At 42.1% G+C, this 21484-nt stretch overlaps 2 protein-coding genes across 2 annotated transcripts in view; both read left to right on the top strand.

The window, feature by feature from the left end:
• Positions 1-112: 112 nt before the first annotated feature.
• GMFB (glia maturation factor beta) lies at positions 113-13366 on the top strand. Its single transcript, XM_026056057.1, has 7 exons — positions 113-743; positions 1910-2006; positions 2616-2665; positions 3599-3648; positions 4681-4763; positions 6843-6916; positions 9422-13366. The coding sequence occupies exons 1-7, from the start codon at positions 711-713 to the stop codon at positions 9491-9493; spliced, it is 459 nt and encodes a 152-aa protein (XP_025911842.1). The 5' UTR covers positions 113-710; the 3' UTR covers positions 9494-13366.
• A 4498-nt stretch (positions 13367-17864) lies between these two features.
• CNIH1 (cornichon family AMPA receptor auxiliary protein 1) overlaps positions 17865-21484 on the top strand; it is an 11685-nt gene continuing 8065 nt past the window's right edge. The window contains exons 1-2 of the mRNA XM_026056074.1: positions 17865-17873; positions 19573-19677. Coding sequence (XP_025911859.1) covers positions 17865-17873; positions 19573-19677 — 114 coding nt within the window. The remainder of the gene's footprint in view (positions 17874-19572; positions 19678-21484) is intronic.

Here is a 21484-nt window from a genome sequence, read left to right as displayed (position 1 = left end):
GAGGGGGGAGAGCAGGTGCCGTGAGGGGCCCGCGGCGGGCGGGCGGGCCGGGCCCTGCCCCGCCCTGCCCTGCGGGCGCCCTCGCGGTCCCGCTGACCGTTAAGGCTGCGCTGCCCCGCGGGGGAAGCGGCCGCCTCGCTCGCTTTCCTCTCGGGCGCCCTTCTGTGTACAGTGCTTTTAGCTTCGCTTCCCTTATTCTTTATTTCTCACTAAAGCTGGTCCTGGTGAGCCAGCTCAGCCCCCGGCAGGTGGTCTGAACCCGCCGTCACCATGTGTTTTGCGGCAGAGCTTAAATTTCTTTCAGGATTTTATACTTGTGGGGCTGCGCAGGTATAACCGAGACAGCTGCTCATCCTGCGGTGTCTGCTGGAAGAGGGCAGGAAGCTGGTGTGGAGTCTTAGCCCAAGTCTGCGGGACTGGAAGAAATGCCTCTTTAAGGAGGAAGAAAATAAAAAAGAGTATTTTGTGTAGAATATCACTTCACCCTTGAAACACAGCCCCTGAACTCTCTCTGAAGTAGAGACCTCCTGAAATAATGAGAGTGGATACTAACGGCACTTGTGGATATGAGGGAGCCAAGAAAAGTCTTTAAATTTTATGGAAAACAGGCAAAAAAGTGAAGGCTGCACACACAGTGCCTGATCTTAAAATAATAGAGTCCTGTCACAACAGAGCCTGATTGCCTCTCCAGCTGTTGCAAGGAAGCAGAGATGCAAGGCATTCTGCCAGGAGCTGATGAAGGTGTGAGTTTGTTAGGAATAATAACAAACATGACAGGATATTTGCCAGGTGGTTTTGAAAGCAGGGGAAGCAGAGACACCTGTATGCTTTTTGAGGAAACCTAGCAAATAGGCCAGTGCTCAAATCAAGAAGGGTCTGATGAGCAGCCAGAACTCAGAGTTTAAACAGTAATTTTTCTGACACATAAGCTGTGTTCTGTCTCAATGAAGCAACTATTTAGTAGATCTTGTGATTGTTTTGCAAGTATCTTTTTCATTTGAGCTTTTTTTTTTTTTTAAAAAGACTTCTTGAAGTATAGCAACTTTGACAGGAAAACCTTGATGCTTTAGAAATGTACAAGTACAATAATATGAGTTAGCTGGAGGTGGTAAATCAGCTTTTCTTCCTTGGGTTGGCTGTGGTGATAGAGGTTGGTTGCATGTATAAAATGTTGCTCCGGAAATGGCGGTGGTTGCCCTGGTACAGTTAAAAATTGCATGTATAATGGAAGATAACCTGCAGGGTTGCTTGTGAAATATTCATTTCCTTCCCCATCTTCAGTATGATGAGTAATATGTTACTTGGATATTCTGAAGATTTGGAGTTAGGAACTTAAACACACAAGGAAAAATATGCAAACTTTTTGATTAAAATGTTTAAATGCTTTCTGCATATGTGCAAATCTCAAAAGCTCAGTTAATACTTTTGTGGATAAAAAGGTGGTGCCCCTTGGTTAGAGTCTGTGTTCTTCTGAAATACTAATGATAGCTCTTATGACTCGAAGCCTTTAAATTATTTTAACCACTTTACTGCTACCTTAAGGGACTCTAACTTCAGGACTAGTCTTGACAAACGCACTGTAAATTTGCTTCTGTTTAAGAACTATGTTGCAGAAATAGGAATCCTTCATAAGATAAATATTTCACAATAACCTGGCTTTAGAAATAGCTAATAAAGCTATATGGCTTTGAGACAGGATAAAAGAACAGATAAGTGTTCTGTTCTTGTGTTCTTAAAATCTGCTTTCATCTTTTTTTCTGGCTTATGTACATTTCTGAAACTTTCAACAGGTTGCAAGTAGTTCCACTTCAGTAGTTTGTCCTGTGCACACGTGCGTGACGCCTTTTTTCTGTTTTACTCGAAAGATTTCCCTTGTCTTTCCCTCCCTTCTGCTGTTTCCCTTTTGTAGAGTGAATCTCTGGTGGTTTGTGATGTTGCTGAAGACCTGGTGGAGAAACTCAGAAAATTCCGGTTTCGTAAAGAAACCAACAATGCTGCCATTATAAGTAAGTTAAAAACATTCCTGGCAAAAGTTGCAAGGTCTTGCAGAAAATCCTATCTCCTCTCTTCCTTCCCATGTAACTTTGCTCCTGCAACAGCTAAATGTGATCCAAGAAGACCGCTTCTGGTCTAAGCTTCAGTACCTGCCATCCCCTCTGTAATTTTAATAATAATGCAATGCTATTCTTGTGATACGGGACTTGACTTCATTTGCTCTTAGCAGAGTATTGATACTTGCATGTGGCCTAAGGTCCACCACTAGTTGTAAAATGATAGCAAAAAAAAAAAAAAAAAAAGTCAAGGCATGCTCATCTTGAGTTTGTCAGCTCTGTAGCCCTGAAGTAAGAGACTTTGACCTTTCTGTCTTTGAAATTTGAAAAAAGAAACATTGCAATGAACAACACTTAGACTGTGCACTTCTGATTGCAAAGATTTTGTGAACTCATGGGATAGGGACTGAAGAGCAGAAGGGAAGCACAAGGACTGTACTGCTGGGGGAATATAAAAAGCTTCATCCATACATTGTATAAAGTGATGGCTGAACAACAGTTAAAATGTGGGTGGATGTAAGCATCTTTTTATAAAAAGTTGATCTATTTTGTTTTGATTTATAGTGAAAATCGACAAGGATAAACAGCTGGTGGTACTGGATGAGGAGCATGAGGTTTGTTAAATGAATTGTAAATAAGAGTATCTTCAGCCTGCAATGTATTGTTGTCTCTAAGGTACTGCCTTAGTTTCAAATCGTTATCAAACTCTTAATCTAATTTGGGTCATGAGCTTATTTAAATGCATGGTCACTCTGCATGTAAAACACAGCACTATTAATAGTGGAACTTTGCAGAAGCAATTGAGTTGACTAATTAATTGCACAAAACTTAATCTAAAGCTGTTACAGCATAATATTGTATGTAGAAAGCATCTTTTGGCACCTGCTAGCTTTTTGAAGAGATTTCTGCTGCATTTCCATGTTGATCTGCATATTTGACTCTGAACTGATTTGCCATCAATTAGAAGCTAGCATTGCTAATCCTTTGCAGACTCTGAATATGATAGGTGGCATACCGGGGTCAGCCCGGTGTGTAGTGTTTCTTGATGGTACATAGAGCAAAATTAAATCCTTTGCAGGAATTTGGGTATTAAAGCTCTTATTCCCTAGAATGTAGGGGTTAATGTAACATCTGAGGAGAACAGGGACTTTGCTTAAGAAGGAAGGACTGAATTTCCAAAAGCACCATTTATGTAGTTGATTTTAACAGATACTCTTTTGGGTGTGCTTGCTTCTGTTTAGTAGTAAAGTTAGAAAAGCAGGGTAGCTGCCAGCATATCCAACTAGAGCCAAAAATGTTTTCTAAACTCATTATGTCTAAAATAGGGATGATTATTTATGCTCACATTAATCCTATTTAATCATAGGAATCTATTAACAGACAAGTTTTCCTAAACTGCTCTAGTAATTTGTGCAAGAGATCATTATCAGTTAAATTGTAGATGTGTATCTAACTTACAGCTGTTTCGCTATTCTGTTGTTTCAGCCTTCATAGTATGTAACTGCAAGTTAATTTGTTCAAATATTGCTTGTGTTTAATGTTACCAGGGTATTTCTCCTGATGAGCTAAAAGACGAGCTGCCCGAGAGACAACCTCGATATCCTTCTTACATTGCTGGCGTTTGGGATCGTTCATTCCTGGAAACTGTTCAGCATGTTCCAAGTCGGACTTCCCCTTTTGTATGCCAATGCTTGCCCTTAGTGCAACTCTATTAATGTTCTATTAGTGAAATAACATAGGGATCAGCTCTCGGGAGGCACTGAACAATTGTGTCCCRCTTCGTAAAGACTTAGTTATAACAATGACCGATAACACTTGAGCCTTTCCTGAGATCTGACTTCCCCCAAATGTTAGAGAATATAGTTTAAAAGGCAACAAACTGAAGCCACGCTACTGTTAGTGTCAAGAAATGAGTAAAGTATACCAATTTTGTGTGTGGCTCCTTATAAATATAGTAAACTGCCTGTGTAAATTAGGATGCGTTTTGATAATTTCTCAGTAAGTGGCCCGTGCTTTTTTGCTGTTGTAACTGATTTTGGGAGGGGTGTAGGTGTGTGATTTAGGGAAGAGTTCCTGTTTTCCTCAGAGGCTGGCTGGCATTATTCCAGGTGCCATTCTTAATCTTCCTTTTCATGAACATAGTGCAGTAGGAGGCTATAAAGGAAGAATCTTGGCTAAAACTTGAGTTCAAGTTCAGCAAAACACCTGAAACAAAGCAGTGCTTGGTCTTCAAGGAAAGAATTTGGCTTTCATGAAGTCAAAAACTTACTGGTGGGTGTGGGAAGTCTTTTTACAAAGCTGAGGRGAAGACTGTTTGCAATGAAAAGGGTGATTTTTAGCCCACTAACGTGATGTGATGTGAAACAGCAATACAGAAACACCCCTTGCCCCCCGATGTGGGAGGGGTTGGTAAAGAAAAGTGGGGTCAGTTCTGAAAGTCAAACGTGGATTTGAGACAGCAGATGAAAGTGAAGATAGGAGAACAGTGAGACTACTTACCAAAGTCAAAGCATCTTCTAGAATGCAAGACTGAGGGAGAACTGTTTTGTGCCTACATTAAGCTCTGATAACTGAGGGTTATAGCCCAATAAAATCATTGTTTTTTAGTTTCTTTAACCTCAGAAAAAACATTCATTGTGTATAGTTACAAGTATCAGCATGATGATGGAAGAGTTTCTTATCCATTGTGCTTTATCTTCTCCAGTCCAGTTGGTGAGTGAACATTGTGAATGATAGCTACTGTGTACTGTAAACATGGAACGTTCTTTGCTATAGAAGATAAATGAGKGCTTAATCCTCGAACAGGGATTCAGATGTTTAAGGATAAACTTATTTATGCCAGTACTGGAATCAAGGCACTGTAAAGCTGCAGTGTTAGCTGGAGACCTTCTGTGGTAAAGAGGAATTTCTGGCGTAATAGCTCCATCCCCACTGTTAGCTTGTTGCAAGTGTCAATACTTACATCTGCCCAGATCTCCTTAGTTGCTAGAGGTTTTCATTGCATTTGGGGTTTGCATCTAGAGCACCGGGGAGGAAGCGGGGTAGAGGAGATCCCCCCTGCCCCCATAATTTCTGAAGGTGGAACAGAAAAGCTAGTTCCCTGTATAGCCTTCCAAAAGGTGTGCCCACCTTTTTGTCTGCACCCACTGTGTTCTTGGTGACATGCTCAGCAACATACTGATGTAAATGACAGGAGCCTAGAGCATGCTGCATCTATTCATGTAGATTTACTTTAACGTGTTTCTTGTCCACCTCTCCCCAAATCTTGGGGAATCCCTGAAATATGTTCTGGGCCTGGTCTGATCAGGAGTGAGGAGAGGGCTGGAAATGACCATGTCTTGCTGAAGGTTTCTGGATATCTCTATCGTCTTGCTATTTTGATAGAAGTGATTGGGTGGGAAGAAATTTGTCTTGTTCTCAGTATGGCATGGGAACACATGCTCCCGCAAAAGGGATTGGGATAAAACAGGACTCTAAAAGGCATGGAATTAGCGAGGGAGATTTTCCAGGGGGCCTGTGTGTGATGGGCAGCAAAAAAGGATGCCTCCAAACACTGCTGTGATGTGCAGATGTAAAGGCTTTGGGGATGGAGGAGAATAGAGTGCTCTGTAACTGAGATCTGGGCAGGTGAATGCGCTGGGATGAGCAGGCACTGCTCAGGGAGGAGGAAACTGGAACCTTAGATTGTCCCAAGTTTATTGACTGGTAGCTTCTGCTTCCATTCCAGCAACCCTCAGTATAGACTAGACTGCACTGGGAACTGTGTGATTTTAATAGAAGTCAAATAGCTCTGTGAAGTCCAAATCCAGTCACAGGCTGAACTGCCCCTGTGGCTTCCATCTGTGTGTTCTGAATTGTAATAGGGAAGCTTTCTGGTATTGCTGGATTATCCTTGTTATCCTCTAGAAGAAGATAAATTAATTGCTTTATTTTATCCTTTTTGGAGCTAGAATAACCAGGCAGGTAAAAGAGTTTAGCAACTAGTGAGCATCTTCGTCTGTAGTTACCAGAGCATCTCTGTGCAAGTGTTACGGGTGTTACTTCTCTTCAGAAGGATATTCCGAGAGTTGGAACAGCAGTAAGAATTTTCCTGGAAGACCCTGAAATAGCTAAAGCAGGTGAACTTAGAGTACTTCATAGGAACAGATAGTTTAGATAATTTAGATAATGTTCTTTATGGTCTGTAGTCATCAGTTGGAAGTCTAACCATCTACTTAATGTCAGCTGTGACTGAAGATGCTCTGATTTGTGTTCAACAAAAGTCGTTTTGAGCTATCAGTTCAGCTGGAGGGTTTGGGGGAGACTGGGAGAGAGAACAGTGGTTCAAACAGGCATGGCATGTTTTCAGTTTGATTCCTGTTCAGATGCATATTCTATTCAGAGCTGTATGAGTGCAACTAGCAAAGGCATGGAAATCTTCTAGAAATAGCAGGAGGGTGAAGAATTTAATGTGGTGTAATTGGAACACTACTGTAGTGGCAGGAGGTCGTAGTTTGTAGTGCTTTGTTGGCTGTTTATTCTGAATTGTGATTAAAGTTTGACTGCTGCAATGTTCAATGTCAGCTCTAAGCAGAAATACAGATGTAGGTTGAGACCAATTCAACCTACATGACTGTAAGCAGCAAACGCTTTTCAAGTATGAAAGTAAGAGCAAGGGTGATACTGTATATAAAGAATTAGGTCACCCTTCTGCATGGAGACTCAGCTTTTAGTTTGGATTAAAAAAAAATCTACTCTCTGAAGTATTGCAGCCAAAATATCTAAACACAATCTTTTCTTTCACAACTACAGGATGTAAGCCTGAACAGCAGATGATGTATGCTGGGAGCAAGAATAAGCTTGTACAGACAGCTGAACTCACTAAGGTATAAATGACTAGTTGAAATAACTGTGTCCCCCTTAAATGCAGGTTTCACAAGTTGTTTTTCTGTCTTACTTGAACCTAACACAAGAAGGATATTATTTGAAATAAGAGTGAACAGATTCTGTTTCAGGAAGACTGAAGAAAGGAGCATACATAGGAATTTTTGGAGTTTTAAGGGACAGGAGGAAGAAAAACATTCTCTAAGACCAAAATGCCTTTCATTGGGGTGGGTATTTTCACTTTGGGGAATTAATTTATTGAGAAGAACAGACTGAAGTCTAGTGTGTTATGGACTTGTTCTGCTGCATGCTGCACAGTTTATGRGATTGTATACTTACAGAACATAGCCTTCAGAATTTAAGTCTAAAATGGAAGCAAGAGGGAAGGCAGTTGCAAAAAACTTATTGCTTGACTCTTTGTGTTAGTATGTACCTGTTTGGTGCCTGTGTACCAAAGCCATCAGTTACATGAGAGAACCTTTTCCTGATTGGTAAAAATTAAGTAGATGATAGAATGAAGTTTAGACWGATTTAAGTATTTGTAAGTAATATGTGCCAATTGCTGAACAACTCTAAACCTTCCTCTGTTTGCTTTCTCCACCCTGAGACCAGAAAAAATCACTGCATTCAGCAGGCATAGGTCTATTAAAAGAAAAAAAATTGTTGCCTAATTGTCATTTGGGGGATCTTTGAAATTTCTGCTTAATTAGCACTTAAATTTCCTCAATGTTTTAATTTCAGCTAGTAAAAGTAAATAGATTCAGTGGTCACTCAGGTTTTTCATACAATATAGAATGATTTCACTATTCCTTTTGTGTCTTCCTTATGCTGACTGAGTTCTTTAACGTCCTGGTAAAAATGTATATTGGAGCAAGGGGAATATTGTGAACTTCCACCTCTTCTAGAGACGTTTTGTAAGAAAGGACCACTGAGTGAGACAGAAGAATTAATGAAAAGAAGGTGAAAGCCTGGGGACCAGCTATACTGTAGTTAGTATCACTTGTCAAGTGGGAGGAATTTTGTCTGAAAGGCTTTTGAATGGAAGCCCAGGATTAGAGGCACATGATTATCTTCCTTCTGGAGCTGACCCTCCCCTGCATCCAGTTCAGGTTGTTTACTTGCTCTTCAAATGTGCTTTGTGCTTGCCCCTCCCTGAGCCATATTTCATTCTAGCTCCTGCTGCGACTTCCTCCTGGCGTGATTTCTGCAGTGATTCAGCTGAGTCCTCTTATTTTTCAGGCTTGTGTATGAGCTTGGCTTCTGTTAAGCTATAATACTTAATGCTATAATACTGAATTTTGGGGGTTTTATTCCATATTTTACTTAATAAATCAATATTTCAGTTGATAGTAGCAAATCACTGTCCGAATACAAGAATCTGTGTCCAGAGACTATTCCAGCAGGGATGGGAAATGAGAAAAGATACAAAATCTAAATTGTATTCTAAGCAGATTAAAATGGTAAAATGGATAAGGACCAAACAGCAGGTTTGCTGAGGAGTTTTTGTGAACCTTCTAGAACGCTGTTAATTCTGTCAGCCTTAGCTGCAAAAAGCATGCTATGTACACTATACGCTTGAAAAGACAGATAACTGATTTAGTGCCAGAAATAGCTTTATTTTGAATATGGTCAGAATAGCAACAGCCATCTCAAAATAATCTTCTTGCTTTCATTGCCTAGCAAAACACTTTCCAAGGCCTGTGAATTTGCAAAATTTACTTAACTTGCCTCTTCTGAAAAAGATGATCCACTGGCGGGGCGTCCCAAAGACTCCATTTAGTAATACAGAATTAACTTAAATTCTCTTGAAGGGGGTCAAAATAGTCGCTTTCCCATATGGAATGTAAAGAGTATATTTGTAGCTTTGGTCTCATTTTCTGTTTCAAGACTATGTTAAAGGTGTGTGTGTGTTTTAGACTTATACAGTTTTTTTTGTGCAAGTCTCCTATTCTGAAGTATAACCCAAGTTTTTTTTCTTTTTGGGAAAGCAAAATGTGCTGCTGTGGTATGGATGTATTTCAGTTCAAAGGAGAATAACTGTCTTGAGCTGAGCAAAMTTCCTGATCTTTGGGGTTAAGTCAGGCCAGAAATTGAATTCATTTTTACTCTTCAAGTGGGTGATCCTCTTGCTCTCAGAGTTAAGGAATTCCATGTAAGAGATGGYGCCATTTCAAAGCAGCTTAAACATGTAGTGCTTGTGCTGTTCTCGCAGATGTTCTTAAAGAACAAGAATGAAGCCTAGAAATAGGAATTATGGAATTCCCACTTGCTCAAATTAGTAATATTTCTTGCCACTTAAGGTCTTCTATATTTTCCACCTGCTGTTACTCTAAAATATTAACCTATGTTTTCAAGAAAGCGGATGAAAACTCTGATTTGGTTACTGGCTTATTACAGCTATTTTAAAATCCACAGATAACTTGTGTGGAAAGGTATTGATTGTATCGTATGCTTATACCTTTTGAGTGCAAGCACCTCAGATATTTATACAATGCAATTTTGTTTAGGTATTTGAAATAAGAAATACAGAAGACCTAACTGAAGAATGGCTGCGTGAGAAACTGGGCTTCTTCCATTAAGAAAACCTCTGTAATAAGTATTTATGTACCATCCTGATAATACTGGAACCAGACATGAATACTTACATCTAAAAATGCACTGTATTTACATCTGTCTCCTGCAGTACATCTCTTGTGCAAAGTTTGTGCAAAGAATAGCAGGTCTGTCTCCTTGAAGTAACAAATCTTTGCAGGTGTTTCCTTATTTGTACCTGTTAAAGGGAATATTCCTCTGCAGGGACTCCTTTTGCACTCTTGTGATTAATATTTCTATAATTAGAATAGTTCAATTCTGAATTTATAACTATCTACAAACATGATTTGGAAGCTGACGCTAACTCTTTCTGAGCTACAAATGCATCCTTATGACGTATGCTAGCCATTTATATGCAAAAATTGTGTAGTCACTTACTTGTCAGACTTTTTGACTTAATGTCTTCTGAATTTTGCAAACTAGTCCCTGGAAGTATTTAGTATTAAAAAGACAAAATCCTCGTACAACAAACCCATCCATCTATCCTTCCATTGAGTCCCTATGAACTTTTCCAAATTCCTGGAACTAACATTTTTGTCATTCCAGTGATTTCTCAGCTGACTGAGTCAATCTTACTAAATTTCAGGGCAAAGCTTTGACTGTCCAGTTCTCATGCTAATATAGTCTTACAGGAACTAAATGATAACTAAGGGCTGAATTACACCTCTGGTTACTCTCACACCAGATGTCTTGCATATRTAACTTACTACACTGTTAAGAAGTTTACCTCTTTGCTCATTTCCTTTATATGAACACCTGGTAATACTGTGTGCCTTTAATTTGTTAGCTTTAAAATGACCTAAGGATTTTACACTGCCACTTATTACAAATTTGGTAAAAACTTTGTTAAAGAATCCAAGTAATACTTTTTCCTAGTGCCTAGTGCTGCAGTTGRCATCTGTTAAAAGATAACCTCATTTTCTTTGAAATTCCAGTCATCTACTCCATTTGTAGGAGTCCAGGAAGTTAAAGCTTTTCATGATATTGAATGATTTATATCTCTCTTTTTTTTGCTATAAAAGTTGGCCACACATAGCTATGGAGTATTTTAATGACAGTCTTTTAACTTTCTTAACTGCTTGTTGGCCAAAATTACATTCCACTTTTGCATATGTGATAATTTGATTTTGATTTTATTTACAGTTCATCTCTTTGAAACAGCAAAGATTCTAATGTGAAAATAGTATTTAACTTTTATAAATGACCAGTCTTTTTACAGGTCTGTTTTATATCGAGTAGAATAGTTGTCTGATATGTGACATCATGTTCAGCGCATGCAGTGGCAAAAGGAGTACTCATGTGACAGTATCTCACTATCYAGCTCATGAGTGTTTGTTGTGCTACTGAATTAAGTATCTGTGGAAGAGCAGCTTCCTGTTGATAACAACATACCTTAAAGTACAGCTGCCCTAACAGATCTGTTTGAAAAAAGAACGCAGTGTTACATTAAGAGGCCAGTATTTCATGCTGTGAAACCTGTGCTGAAGGAAGGTGCATGAAAACCTATGTTGTGTTAGTGCTAAGACACTCCTCATTCACCTAAGATCACATGGAATTCACATGCAGAGGTCCTCAGTGCTGGTAAATCTCTTCTTAGTTTGGTGTTACTGCTCAGTCATTTGTGTACAAATCTGACTTGGGAGGAGCTCTTCAAAACGCAGATGTTAAGATCTGATTAAACTGATCTTTCAGTGCAGGAAATAAATACTTGCTTGTAATTAAAGGAAATAAGATTTATGTGTTAACATATTGAACTGGAACAACATTGATTTCCCTGGACAGAAAATATTGATTATGAAACTTGATCATTCTGTACTACAGGTCAGTAAAAACACCACCTTCTTTGTGACAAACTTGTATAAATAAGACTTTGGTTTAAGGAATGGTGTCGCTCTAAGCATCAGTCTTAAAACAGCAAGAGTCTTGTTTTGCTGGTATTGTGCTAAAGGTAAGACATGTCAAAGTGCAGTGTGTGGGGGAGGCTGCCACTTGTAATGTTCAACTTGCCTTGCAGTGGGGAAAACTGGATTATTAGTCTTTGTCATCGTACTTTGTACGCTGGTGGGCTGCCAGCATCCAGCTGCTGCTTGCACAGGGCTTGGCAAAAGTACTTGTAGAAGGGGCCTCCCTTCGGGGGAGCGGGGAGGAGCTGCTGCAGCCAGACTGAACTTGATTCTCCATCCCTGGATCACTGCGCCTCCTGCCAAGCAAATACTGCTGCTTATGGCCGTATCAGTGTACGGGAATTCTTCATTCCGAGTACTGCTTTTCTCTTCCCTTTGACGTTCTTGTTTCCTCCGCCTAAGGACTTTCTGCCTTAGGTGCTGCCCCTCAAGTCTTCTAGAAAGCAAACAAATCCTGTTGAGAGCTTTCAAGCCCGTAGTCTTGTGAAAGATGGTGTTGATGCTGCTCAGCCCACCAGTACCGTTCTTCAAGCTGTGTTACTTGGTAGCTGCACCTCCTTCCCCTCTCCTCTTAGCCGTGGAAGTGAGGAAGCAGCTGCAGGTAGCTGGAGAATGACTGTGCAGAGGATGTTTGCTGTTCTAGGCTTGTTTGTGGTTTCCGTATTTTTAATGCAGTGTTTTGACACAACTATCTGCTGCTACTTACTGTCCTAGGCTCTTGAGATTTAGGTAGTAGTGTTTAAATTAGGAGGCCAGTAATGCTAAATTAATTAAAGACATTAATTATATCGAAATCTGTCCTGCACAAATAATACATGTTTTCATAACATACTTCTCCCATCTTATCCTTAGAACTGCACTTTCCTTACTGCTGCTCCCTTAAGATGAGTGGGAAGCAGATGTGTCCGTGTTCAGAAGGCCAGTGTGTTCTGACTGCGCTTTACTATTGAGTTGCCTGTCTGTAATCATACATTTGTCTGAATTTTTAGATCTCTAAAGAGTGCTCGAACTAAAGGACAACATGAATTATCTAATGCCACCTAGGTGAGCCTTTGTAGCTAAAGGTCTGAGAGTCAGTATTTTCCATTGTGAGCTCCTATTTTTCAGGAGTTTAAGTGGGCCATAAAATTCTTGGCCTAAGTTAAGCCTGAAGGCCTTTTGTAAAGAGAGACTTCTGCCACAATTAATCTGGTTTGCTTTTAAATATTGAATAAGTGGCTGGGATACAGCTCTTGTAATCCTGTTAACCGATGGTAAGGTGAATTAAAGCATGAGTTTGCATGTTAGGCCATAAAATGGATTTGTAGTGTTTGAATATTTTTCACAAAAAATGTTTAAATGCTGATATTTGGTTTAAAAGTGTTTCTAGTATCAYGAACGCTGTTTTGATCTATCAAAGGAGGCAATAATGCAGGTGTTGACACCTTTCCACTTCTCCAAAGGAGCATCTTACACATTTGTACCAGGATTCCATTTTTGTATCTTAGAATATAAAATTGTTAGTCCAGAAACAATATTAAACTGCTATCAAGGGTCTGAGTCAAAAATGTAAAAGCAAGGGAGTTGATCCAATTCCTCACTTTAGTGTGCTCAGAAAAGAAGTTTTGAGCAGGATTTTTTTGATAAATACTTCTAGTAACTGCGAAATGGAGGTGTAATGGGACAYGAGAAGGAATGCAATGAAACTCTTGCTTTTGTTACATGAGTCAGACTCGGTGCGGCTTGTTGTGTGCCGTGACGTGTCAGGGTTGGCACCAGTGCTGCAGATCGCAAAAGGTGCAAGAGAGGTTCATGGCCGGTCTTGATAACTTGGCARTTCCATGAAACTATCAGTAACCAGTACAACTTCCATATGCTGTTTAGTCTCTGCTAGTTCACATTGCATGTTTACTTTAAACCAAATCTTTTTGCTAAGCATGGTGCTTGTATTGGTTTAAATAAAATGTTTAATTAAAAGGTTCTGTTCCCTGTGTTAATTGCAAAGTAGCCCATCTAGAATGAGGGTCTGTGAGGGGGGAAGGCCATAAATATCAGGCATGACTTTCTTCCTTTTCTTAGCTTCCCAGGGTTTGCTTTGAACTTGTGTGGGATTCAGTCTTGAATATGCTTCTTCACTTGCTCTTCTGTATGTAAAAATTCCTCTTTCCTCTCCCTTACCACCRCCACTCCCAAAAGATGTAAAGGACAACAGCTGCTGGAGCACCGTGGGATAACTGCTGTCCTTGTCCACTGCTTTGCACCTTTGTGTCTCGAAATTCAGAACTGTATTACTTGGGCCACACGACAGCAAGGGGCTCTGGTGGGATTCTGAAATACCACTTAGATGTTCATGTTGCACTTCTCCCACAAGATCAAGGCTCCTGGCATAATCTGGAGATGTGAAAGAATACAGGGTGCAGGTGCCAACTGTCCCACATTGCAGTAGTTCTCAAGGAGACCCCATAGGTTGAAGGAGTTGAAGCAACTTAGTCCTACCTTTTCCTTCTCATAGTTGTTGGCTCATGTGTTCCCTGCTTTTGCCCAAGAACACTAGATTCATTTCATTGAAGTGCTCTACTGTTTCTTCGTTCCTGTTGACTTTCTTCTTTTCCTTGTCTTTGGAGATTTTTTTATCTTGTTGAAAAAGTGATCAAAGATAATCCAAGGAATTCTGCTTCAGTAGCTGACAGCTATTCTGTTTCTGCCAGTGCTGAAGAACAGCATTAATGGACCACAGATTAAACATGATAGAAGTTAAACCTTTGTTTTCAGGTGAGAGTAACCCTTTGCAAATCTAATGGCTCTTTGGTGGACTTGATGCACATCTGGTTCAGCACATCTGGTTAATGAATGACTTCTTGGTCACCTAAGTATGTTACAACTCTTGTCAAAAGCTCTGAAAAAATAACTAAGCTGCTGTGGAAGAAGAATGGTTCTCTTTAGAGGAAGAACAGCTGGTTAAAGGTGTGTGTGTGGGGGGAAGGCTAGGAATGAATAGCTCTCACAACAAAGATGTCACCTGTGGAGTCCTGTGGCATTGAATAKGTGTATTTAGAAAATAAGGTAGCAGTTTACTGATACTACTAGATCATTGAGATAGTGAAAACAAAGCTGACTAAAGAATTGCAGAAAGATCTAGGGATATAAAGAGCAGTTGCTTTAATTCAGGAAAGGTGTTTGATTTGTAATAGTGCTGTGAGAAGAGCAGCTGTGTGCGCTCAGTAAGAGTCAGAGCTAGCGAAGGGAATGAGAACAAAGTGGAAAGCTCTGTGCAACAGTACAGACTTGCAATGTACGTGTAGCCTGAAGAGCACCTGCAGCTGGAGCTTTCTCTTCCTGGTGTATGAACAGATGCCTTGGCCAGGGCTAGGGGGAGTTTGCTAAGGGGATCCCATGACTTGGCAGGGCCTTGGATAGGGATAGCASAGATGAAAAAGGAGAAGAGAGAGAAGTGCAGCCAGTTTTGGAGGAGCTGGGGCAGTGTCCCTGTGTGCCAGGGTCTCCTGGCAGCGAAAGGCTTGGGGGTTATTCTCCTGCAAGGCTCCTGTGTGGCAGCAGTGACGATTTCACCCCTTGGAACAAAAATGGGATGCGTGGCTGGTGGGCCAGCACCTGTGCCAGTGTGTTTGCACAGTCGCACCAGCTACAGTTTTGGTGATGCCCCACAAAGCAGGGGAGTCCTCGTCACCTGTGGGGGGGGGGTGGCTAGGGCACACTAGCATGGGAGAGCCCTGACAGCTGAATGAGCCTTTAGCCTGGTCTAGTTGGATTGTTCCTGTGTTGCAGCGAAAAACAGAACAAGACTTGCCAGCCTCCAAAAAGGAGGAAAATCCTCCRCAGAGGATTGTTTTCTCTAGACTGTTTTGTAATGTTTCATTCCTTCAGGGGCTGCAAACATGCTCTAAGGTAACTCAGTTCACCTGTGGTGGTGAGATATCTCATACAGAATGTGCTAGAGCTTAACCAAAACCCCCCGATGGCTCTCGCAGGAGACAGAGGGGAGAGGACGGCAACTGTAGTCCAGGAAGACGCTGAATGCGGAACAGATGTGAACACTGGGAAAACAGCGTGACTGTCTTTCGCGGCAGATCTGCTGTTGCAATGGGGAAGTCCYGTCAAGGCTCTTTGAAAGGCGCCCTGTTACCCGTTCCTGCTGTTACGTGCCATGGAAGGCAGCTCGGAGCGTGAATGCAGCTTCTCTTCCCTTTTCTGCAGCGCTCGGCTCCGCAGTGATACATAATGCATGCCGGAAATCACCAAGCCGAGCAGCATCTGTTGTTGTCACCTCTTTTGTGCAGAAAATGGGAAGAGTGTAAACGAAAACAAGGCAGACGATGCTCAGCTGCAAGGAACGGGGGTGCCAGCCATCCTGTGCCTTGGCTAGAGCTTTAGAAGGCAGAAGCACAGCAGAAATCCAGGGATCGCTGCCCTCACTGAGCTGAGCGAGGAGCGAGAGASACGTAGCGTTTCTTGAGATAATGTCTCATTTTAAATATCCCCCGTTGGAAAATGCTGCTGGCTAATTGGAAGGAGCATGTGCCCGCCTCGCTCCCAGACRCAGTCTGCCTGGCCATCTGCTCTGACAGCAGCAAATCCTGGACTGATTTGCGAATGTGATTAATTCAGCTAGGATGACTGGATCAAGGGATCAGCCAGAGACAATATTTATACCCTACCTCCAACTGTGAATGTGCAATTGTTTGCTTCAGAAGCACAAAACAAACTGTATGGTGGTATTACTGGAAGAATGGGAAAACTGATTGCCTCTACAGCCCTTTTTCCCTTAGATGGCCCCATTCCAGAGTCTGTAAGTAAAATCTAACATAGGCCTGCGATCCCTGTCCATGAGCAGAGCTGTTCTCATTTTACACACAGCTTCTGCATTTCCCTGTGCTGATGCTGCTTTTCATTTCCTTGCTGGAGTTTAGTCATAAGATCTTAGAGCTACTGGCTTAACTCAGTCGTGTCCACCTGTCCTGGAGAGTCAGACACCGCGTGCGAGCCCGTCACCCTTCCCTGCTCCTCATGCCTGGGCTTGCTAATGGGAGAGCTGGTACTGAATTAGAGCCAGTGCAGGGCAGCCTGTAAATCTGTGTAAATCACGAGGGGGATGAATGCTAGTACTGACAGAGCCCTGAGCTGATTTGATAATACAGATGCAGCTGGAGACATCAAAAGCGAGATTTCTGAAGGAATTTAGATGTGATCCGAGGCTTTCGGACATCCTACTTAGTGGAATTGAAGTGTGTGAATACCCACGGGCCCTCAAGGTGCCATACTCAAGGCCGCATGGGATGTTTGGGGGAGAAGAGGGAGACCAGCGTCTCCTGCATCACATGCTGGCTCTAGTCCGCTGCCCAGATTTTCAAGGGTGCCACAGATCTTCCCCTGGGACTCCCCAAGCTCCTTGGGGGAGGCTTGAGGTGCTGATAAYGGGGTTGTGTCTTCTGGCTCTTGACGAGACATCCGAGCTTTGAACACCTTAGTTTTCTAACACAAAGCAGGAACTACATGTATCTTCCCCCGTTTGGGGCAGAGGCGATAAGGGTGTTAAACCTGGGGAGCGAATGCCTTGTTTTCTGTCTCACAGAGTTAGCTGCCCTGACGCTGCCTTGATGCAACCTCACYGCCGTATCCAGCAATGACTGTGTTTCTGCTACAGCAATTAGCAGTGGAAATAATTAACAAGGGAGACTTTTAGCATTTGGTACCAGATGTAATGCCATCTTACAATRTTAGCGCCATGGTTTCAACTTCTCTGTTTACTCAGATTGATACCGCTGCACTGGTTTATATTTGGATCAGAATTTAAAGCTATTCGTTAAAGAGCTCAGGACTAAGGATGGGATTTTCAGAGTCCTCCCTGATGCAGTTAGGCTAATGCAGAATATTTCTGAAAATCCCACTCTTAACTTTTTAAGGAGAGGTCAAATCCTGAAACCCAGCTATAAAACAGTTTTTGAAAAAACAATTATTGACCCCTTTGCCTAGTCACACACTGGTATTATACCCTAGGCCCCGAATTGCATGGATATCCCTTAACAGGAGTGCTAATAAGCAAGAGAAAAACAAACCCTTATTTAAAAGATAGATTATTTAGCCCATTAAAAGGAAAACTGTTGCCATCCGACAGTAAATACTGGGGAGGGATTGAGGCCACAAGTGGATTCCATAATCAGATGTGGTGAGATGCTTGGCAGCGTCTGCGTTTTGAAATTGAGTTTTAAATTTGATTCTTGCTTCTCTGGGGATTTTCTTTCCTGTGCAAAGGAATTTATAACTTTAATTTGTTTATGCAGTCACATACATAATAGCGGAGTCTAAGCAGGGAGGCTAAAGATGGTTAATTAGCTCAACAGCAAAGGATGTTTGCGAGTTTGGAAGGAAGCTGGTGCGCTCACAGCTCCAGGGATCTTCTCGTCCCGCTGATCAAGGATCAAGAGTGGTGAAGCAGCGTCCTGCTGGCTGTTAGCCCATGAACGAGGTAAGTGGGAGCAGAGATTGTGCGCTTCTGACCAAAGATTTCTTACTTCTGGTGTGTATTTAAAGGTGTGTGTAAAGGTGTGCACTAGACTGCATTAGAGGTATTTGGTGAGTCTCTTCTAAAATGTGTAGAAATATTCACATTTTCCTCTMCTAAAGACCCAGCAAATGAAGCCTTTAATCTAGTGAAGTCAGTAGGAATTTTATTGTTGAGGTCAATAGCATTAGATGCTTCCCTGGTATCTTTAACTGAAATCACTATTTTTTCAGGGATATTATTTTTAACGTTGAAGAAAGTGGTTCTCATGCCTTTCTAGCATGGTAATTCAGAGAAATTGCTCTCTAATCTCCCCTCGCAGCTCCCTGCCAAAGCACTGTAGTCATGACCTGCCAGAGTCGTCTTTCCTCAGCTAAATCTTCCGTATGAACAGACTGTGCAACAYGCTGAATTATGACTGATTATATTACTGTTTTCTGATAAGGACAAATGCTTTAGAAGGGTTTAAGATGAAGTGAACGGACACTGACATTTTCCCTTGGGATTCAAATCAGGATTAAACTCAGTGAGTCCAGAAAAAAAGGGAAGTGCATTAAAAGCTATCTGCTATCTCCAGATCTCCACTGTGTCTTCCTTATAYGGATTTTTTAAGCTATTTTGTGATTTTTGCTTGGGGCTTTTTTGCAAGGAGGAAGGCTCCTAATAGTTGTTGTATGCTTAGAGATCCCAAAGAAACTAATGAAAGGAGAACTGATTAGTTCCTTTTCTGCAGACTTTGCTTTTAATTTCCTTCTGTATCATCTTAAAAAGACAATAATATAAGAGATCCTTCAATGAACAGCTCTTAGTGGTGCAAAATTACGGCTCTCTTCCATTTTTCCTGACAAAATAATTGCAATTGAATGGTATGCAAGCATCAGAGCTAATAAAATGTTGCATTCTTTGAGGCGGAACGAGCATTAATTGCAAATGCAAATCTGCGGCTGACACCTTTTTGATTTCCAGTAGGACACATCTCTGTTGCACAAACACTCGCTTGTTCATGGATATGCAATTAGCCACCCAGCAACACCACTGCGTATTCATGCGTGGAGCAGATCGTTTGCTTTCCTTTTCTTTCCCCGTGTTCAGCTGATATGGATCAAACATCCCAATCCAAAAGCATCGGCATCTGGAGTGCTGTGAAGTAAAGCTTCCGGTTGCTTCCGAGGTGCACTGACGTCCTTGAACAGCGGTGATACTGCTGGCAACGTTTGGTGGCCAGCCCGTGCTCTACACGAAATACAACGCCGTGGCATAAGCCTGCAGGGAGTCCTCAGTGCATGCGTAGGTATCTTGAAGTGCAAGTGGCTGCACTTTATGCACCTTATCGATGAGCCTGGTGGCTTATCGCRGGTCTCGGGGGGAACCAGATCTCCTTTAGCAACAACGTTAGTGGATTTAGTGTTAGAGCAGCTCTAATTCTGCAGAAATTTGCCTCGCCAGGGAAGCTCTCGGTGTAACAGCCGAAGCAGGAACCAGTGAAGGTCACTATATCACTGTGTCTTTTAAAGTAAATATTCACCTCGAATGGATCCAGCTGCTCTTTTCCCTATCGCAGTGCAAGACCCAGCGATCCCTAGTCCCAACGTACGGCTGCAGCCCTGCAYGCATCCGCTCTTCCTTTGCTTTTCCGAGGCAAGTGAACCCCCGGTTGCCGTAGGAAAAGTCTGAGAAAACACGGAGCTCAAAGAGYGAACGTTGGGTCTTCCTGCAAAACCCAGGCAATTGGCCCCGGGAGCAAGTGCGGCCAGTGCCAGCGCTTCAGGTGGGTAGATGAGGAACTAATTGATGGAAGAAATAAGCAGCATGCCAATAAGTGAAGCCTGATGAATTCTCTGGCAAGTTGTACGCAGAATAGAAAGTTGTTGCAGGGCCGGAGTTCGGTCTTGTACCATTTGCAGCTCTCTCCCAAGGAGCAAGGAATGGGAAATGGCCATGAGAGCAGCAGCGCCGCGCGGCTGGCATCCGAGAGTGGCACCCCCGCAAGCCRGCAGTACCGGGAGCGCCGGCGATGCCGACGTCCCCGCGCTCCCAGGCATGCTTCCTTCTGCAAAACGCCAGCGCCTGGGCTGCTTTCGTCCTTATCCGGCTCTTCGCACCAAGGTTTTCAGTAGCAAAAGGAAACCGCAGCGCCCGCAGTCCTCGCTGCCTGTTTTACTGCCCGGCGGCCGCCTTGCGCGGGCCCTGGAGGCGGAGGGGAAGGTGGCTGCGGCTGGCAGACCCCAGCGGAGTCATCCGTGCACCAGAAGAGTGGTTTTGTGCTTGGAGCTTGGCTTTGTGTTTGTTGGAAACAACAGACTTCCGAGGGGCAGCTAGTTTGCTGCGGTTTTTCCTCGTATTGCGGTGAAGGAAATAAAACTTACCTCTGTTACTGTGTGACTAAATTAATTGTGTGTGAAGCTTTCTGGCAAGTATCAGTGCAAAAATGTTACTTATTATTTGTCTGCTGTTAGTTTTATGGAAATCAGCACTTGCAATATTTGCCCGGGAGAAACAATTGCTGAAGCGCTACCCCGACTTTCTTCTTTGTTTTATTGCAAGGTATTACTGCTTTAAAGTGGAAACGACTTTTATATAATTCCGTAGAAGAAAAATATGTGTTGTTYTCCTCAACTATTTGTTTTCTCATCTTTTTGCTGTTTCCTTTGAGCAGGACCCGAATTGCATTGATTTTGGATTGTATGAACTTGTTATCCTCTTCCTCCGGGGCATGCACAGTTCTCTGTTCTCTAATATTTCTTCCTAACAGACATTTGCCATCTCTCTTTTCTCCAGACATTCTTCATACTTTGTCTTATCAAATCATCCCCTCCAAAATGGCATTGTATTTATTGCTATTGCACATCTGTCCTCTACATTTCAACCTGAAGAATAGATATATATTTTTTTCTTCTAGCTCTGGGTCAAATCCCATTTTCAAAATGCTTTTTGTTACCGTTTTCTTGTTCTTCAGTTTCTCAGGTTTGCAAATGCGTGTGAGCCGCATCTTCCCCCCTCCTCCAGAGTCTCATGGCATTTGCAAAGTGTCGTATTAATATAACACAATATTAATATGCTAGGCCAAGTCCATATATGTCATATTGATAAAATACGATAGTAATATGTTAGGGAAAGTCCATATATGCTGTATTAATACAACATGATATTAATACATTAGGTCAAGTTCCATATATGTCATATTAATAGAATACAATATTAATATGTTAGGGAAAGTCCGTATATGCTGTATTAATACAACAGGATATTAATATGTTGGAAAAAGTCCATGTATGTCATATTACTATAACACGATATTGATGTGTTAGGCTGAGTCCACCTAYGTCAGACTGATAGAACAGGTGTTAATAGGTTAGGGCAAGTCCATATACGTTGTATTAATACGACGCGATATTGGTGTGTCAGGGAAAGCCCGTCTATGCCGCATTAATGGAACACAATGTTAACACGTCCCGAGCAGCCCGCACACGTCGTATTGGCGTCGCGGGCTGTTGAGGGCAGGACAGGTCCGCCCGGTCCGCGCGCCGAGCAGCCGCACCCGCCGAGGCGCGGCGCGAACGCGGGCGGCGCCGGGC

This window comes from Apteryx rowi, unplaced genomic scaffold (assembly GCF_003343035.1).
Source record: "Apteryx rowi isolate R43461 unplaced genomic scaffold, aptRow1 scaffold_13, whole genome shotgun sequence".
Lineage (NCBI taxonomy): Eukaryota > Metazoa > Chordata > Aves > Apterygiformes > Apterygidae > Apteryx > Apteryx rowi.
This window is presented reverse-complemented; position numbering and strand designations above follow the sequence as displayed.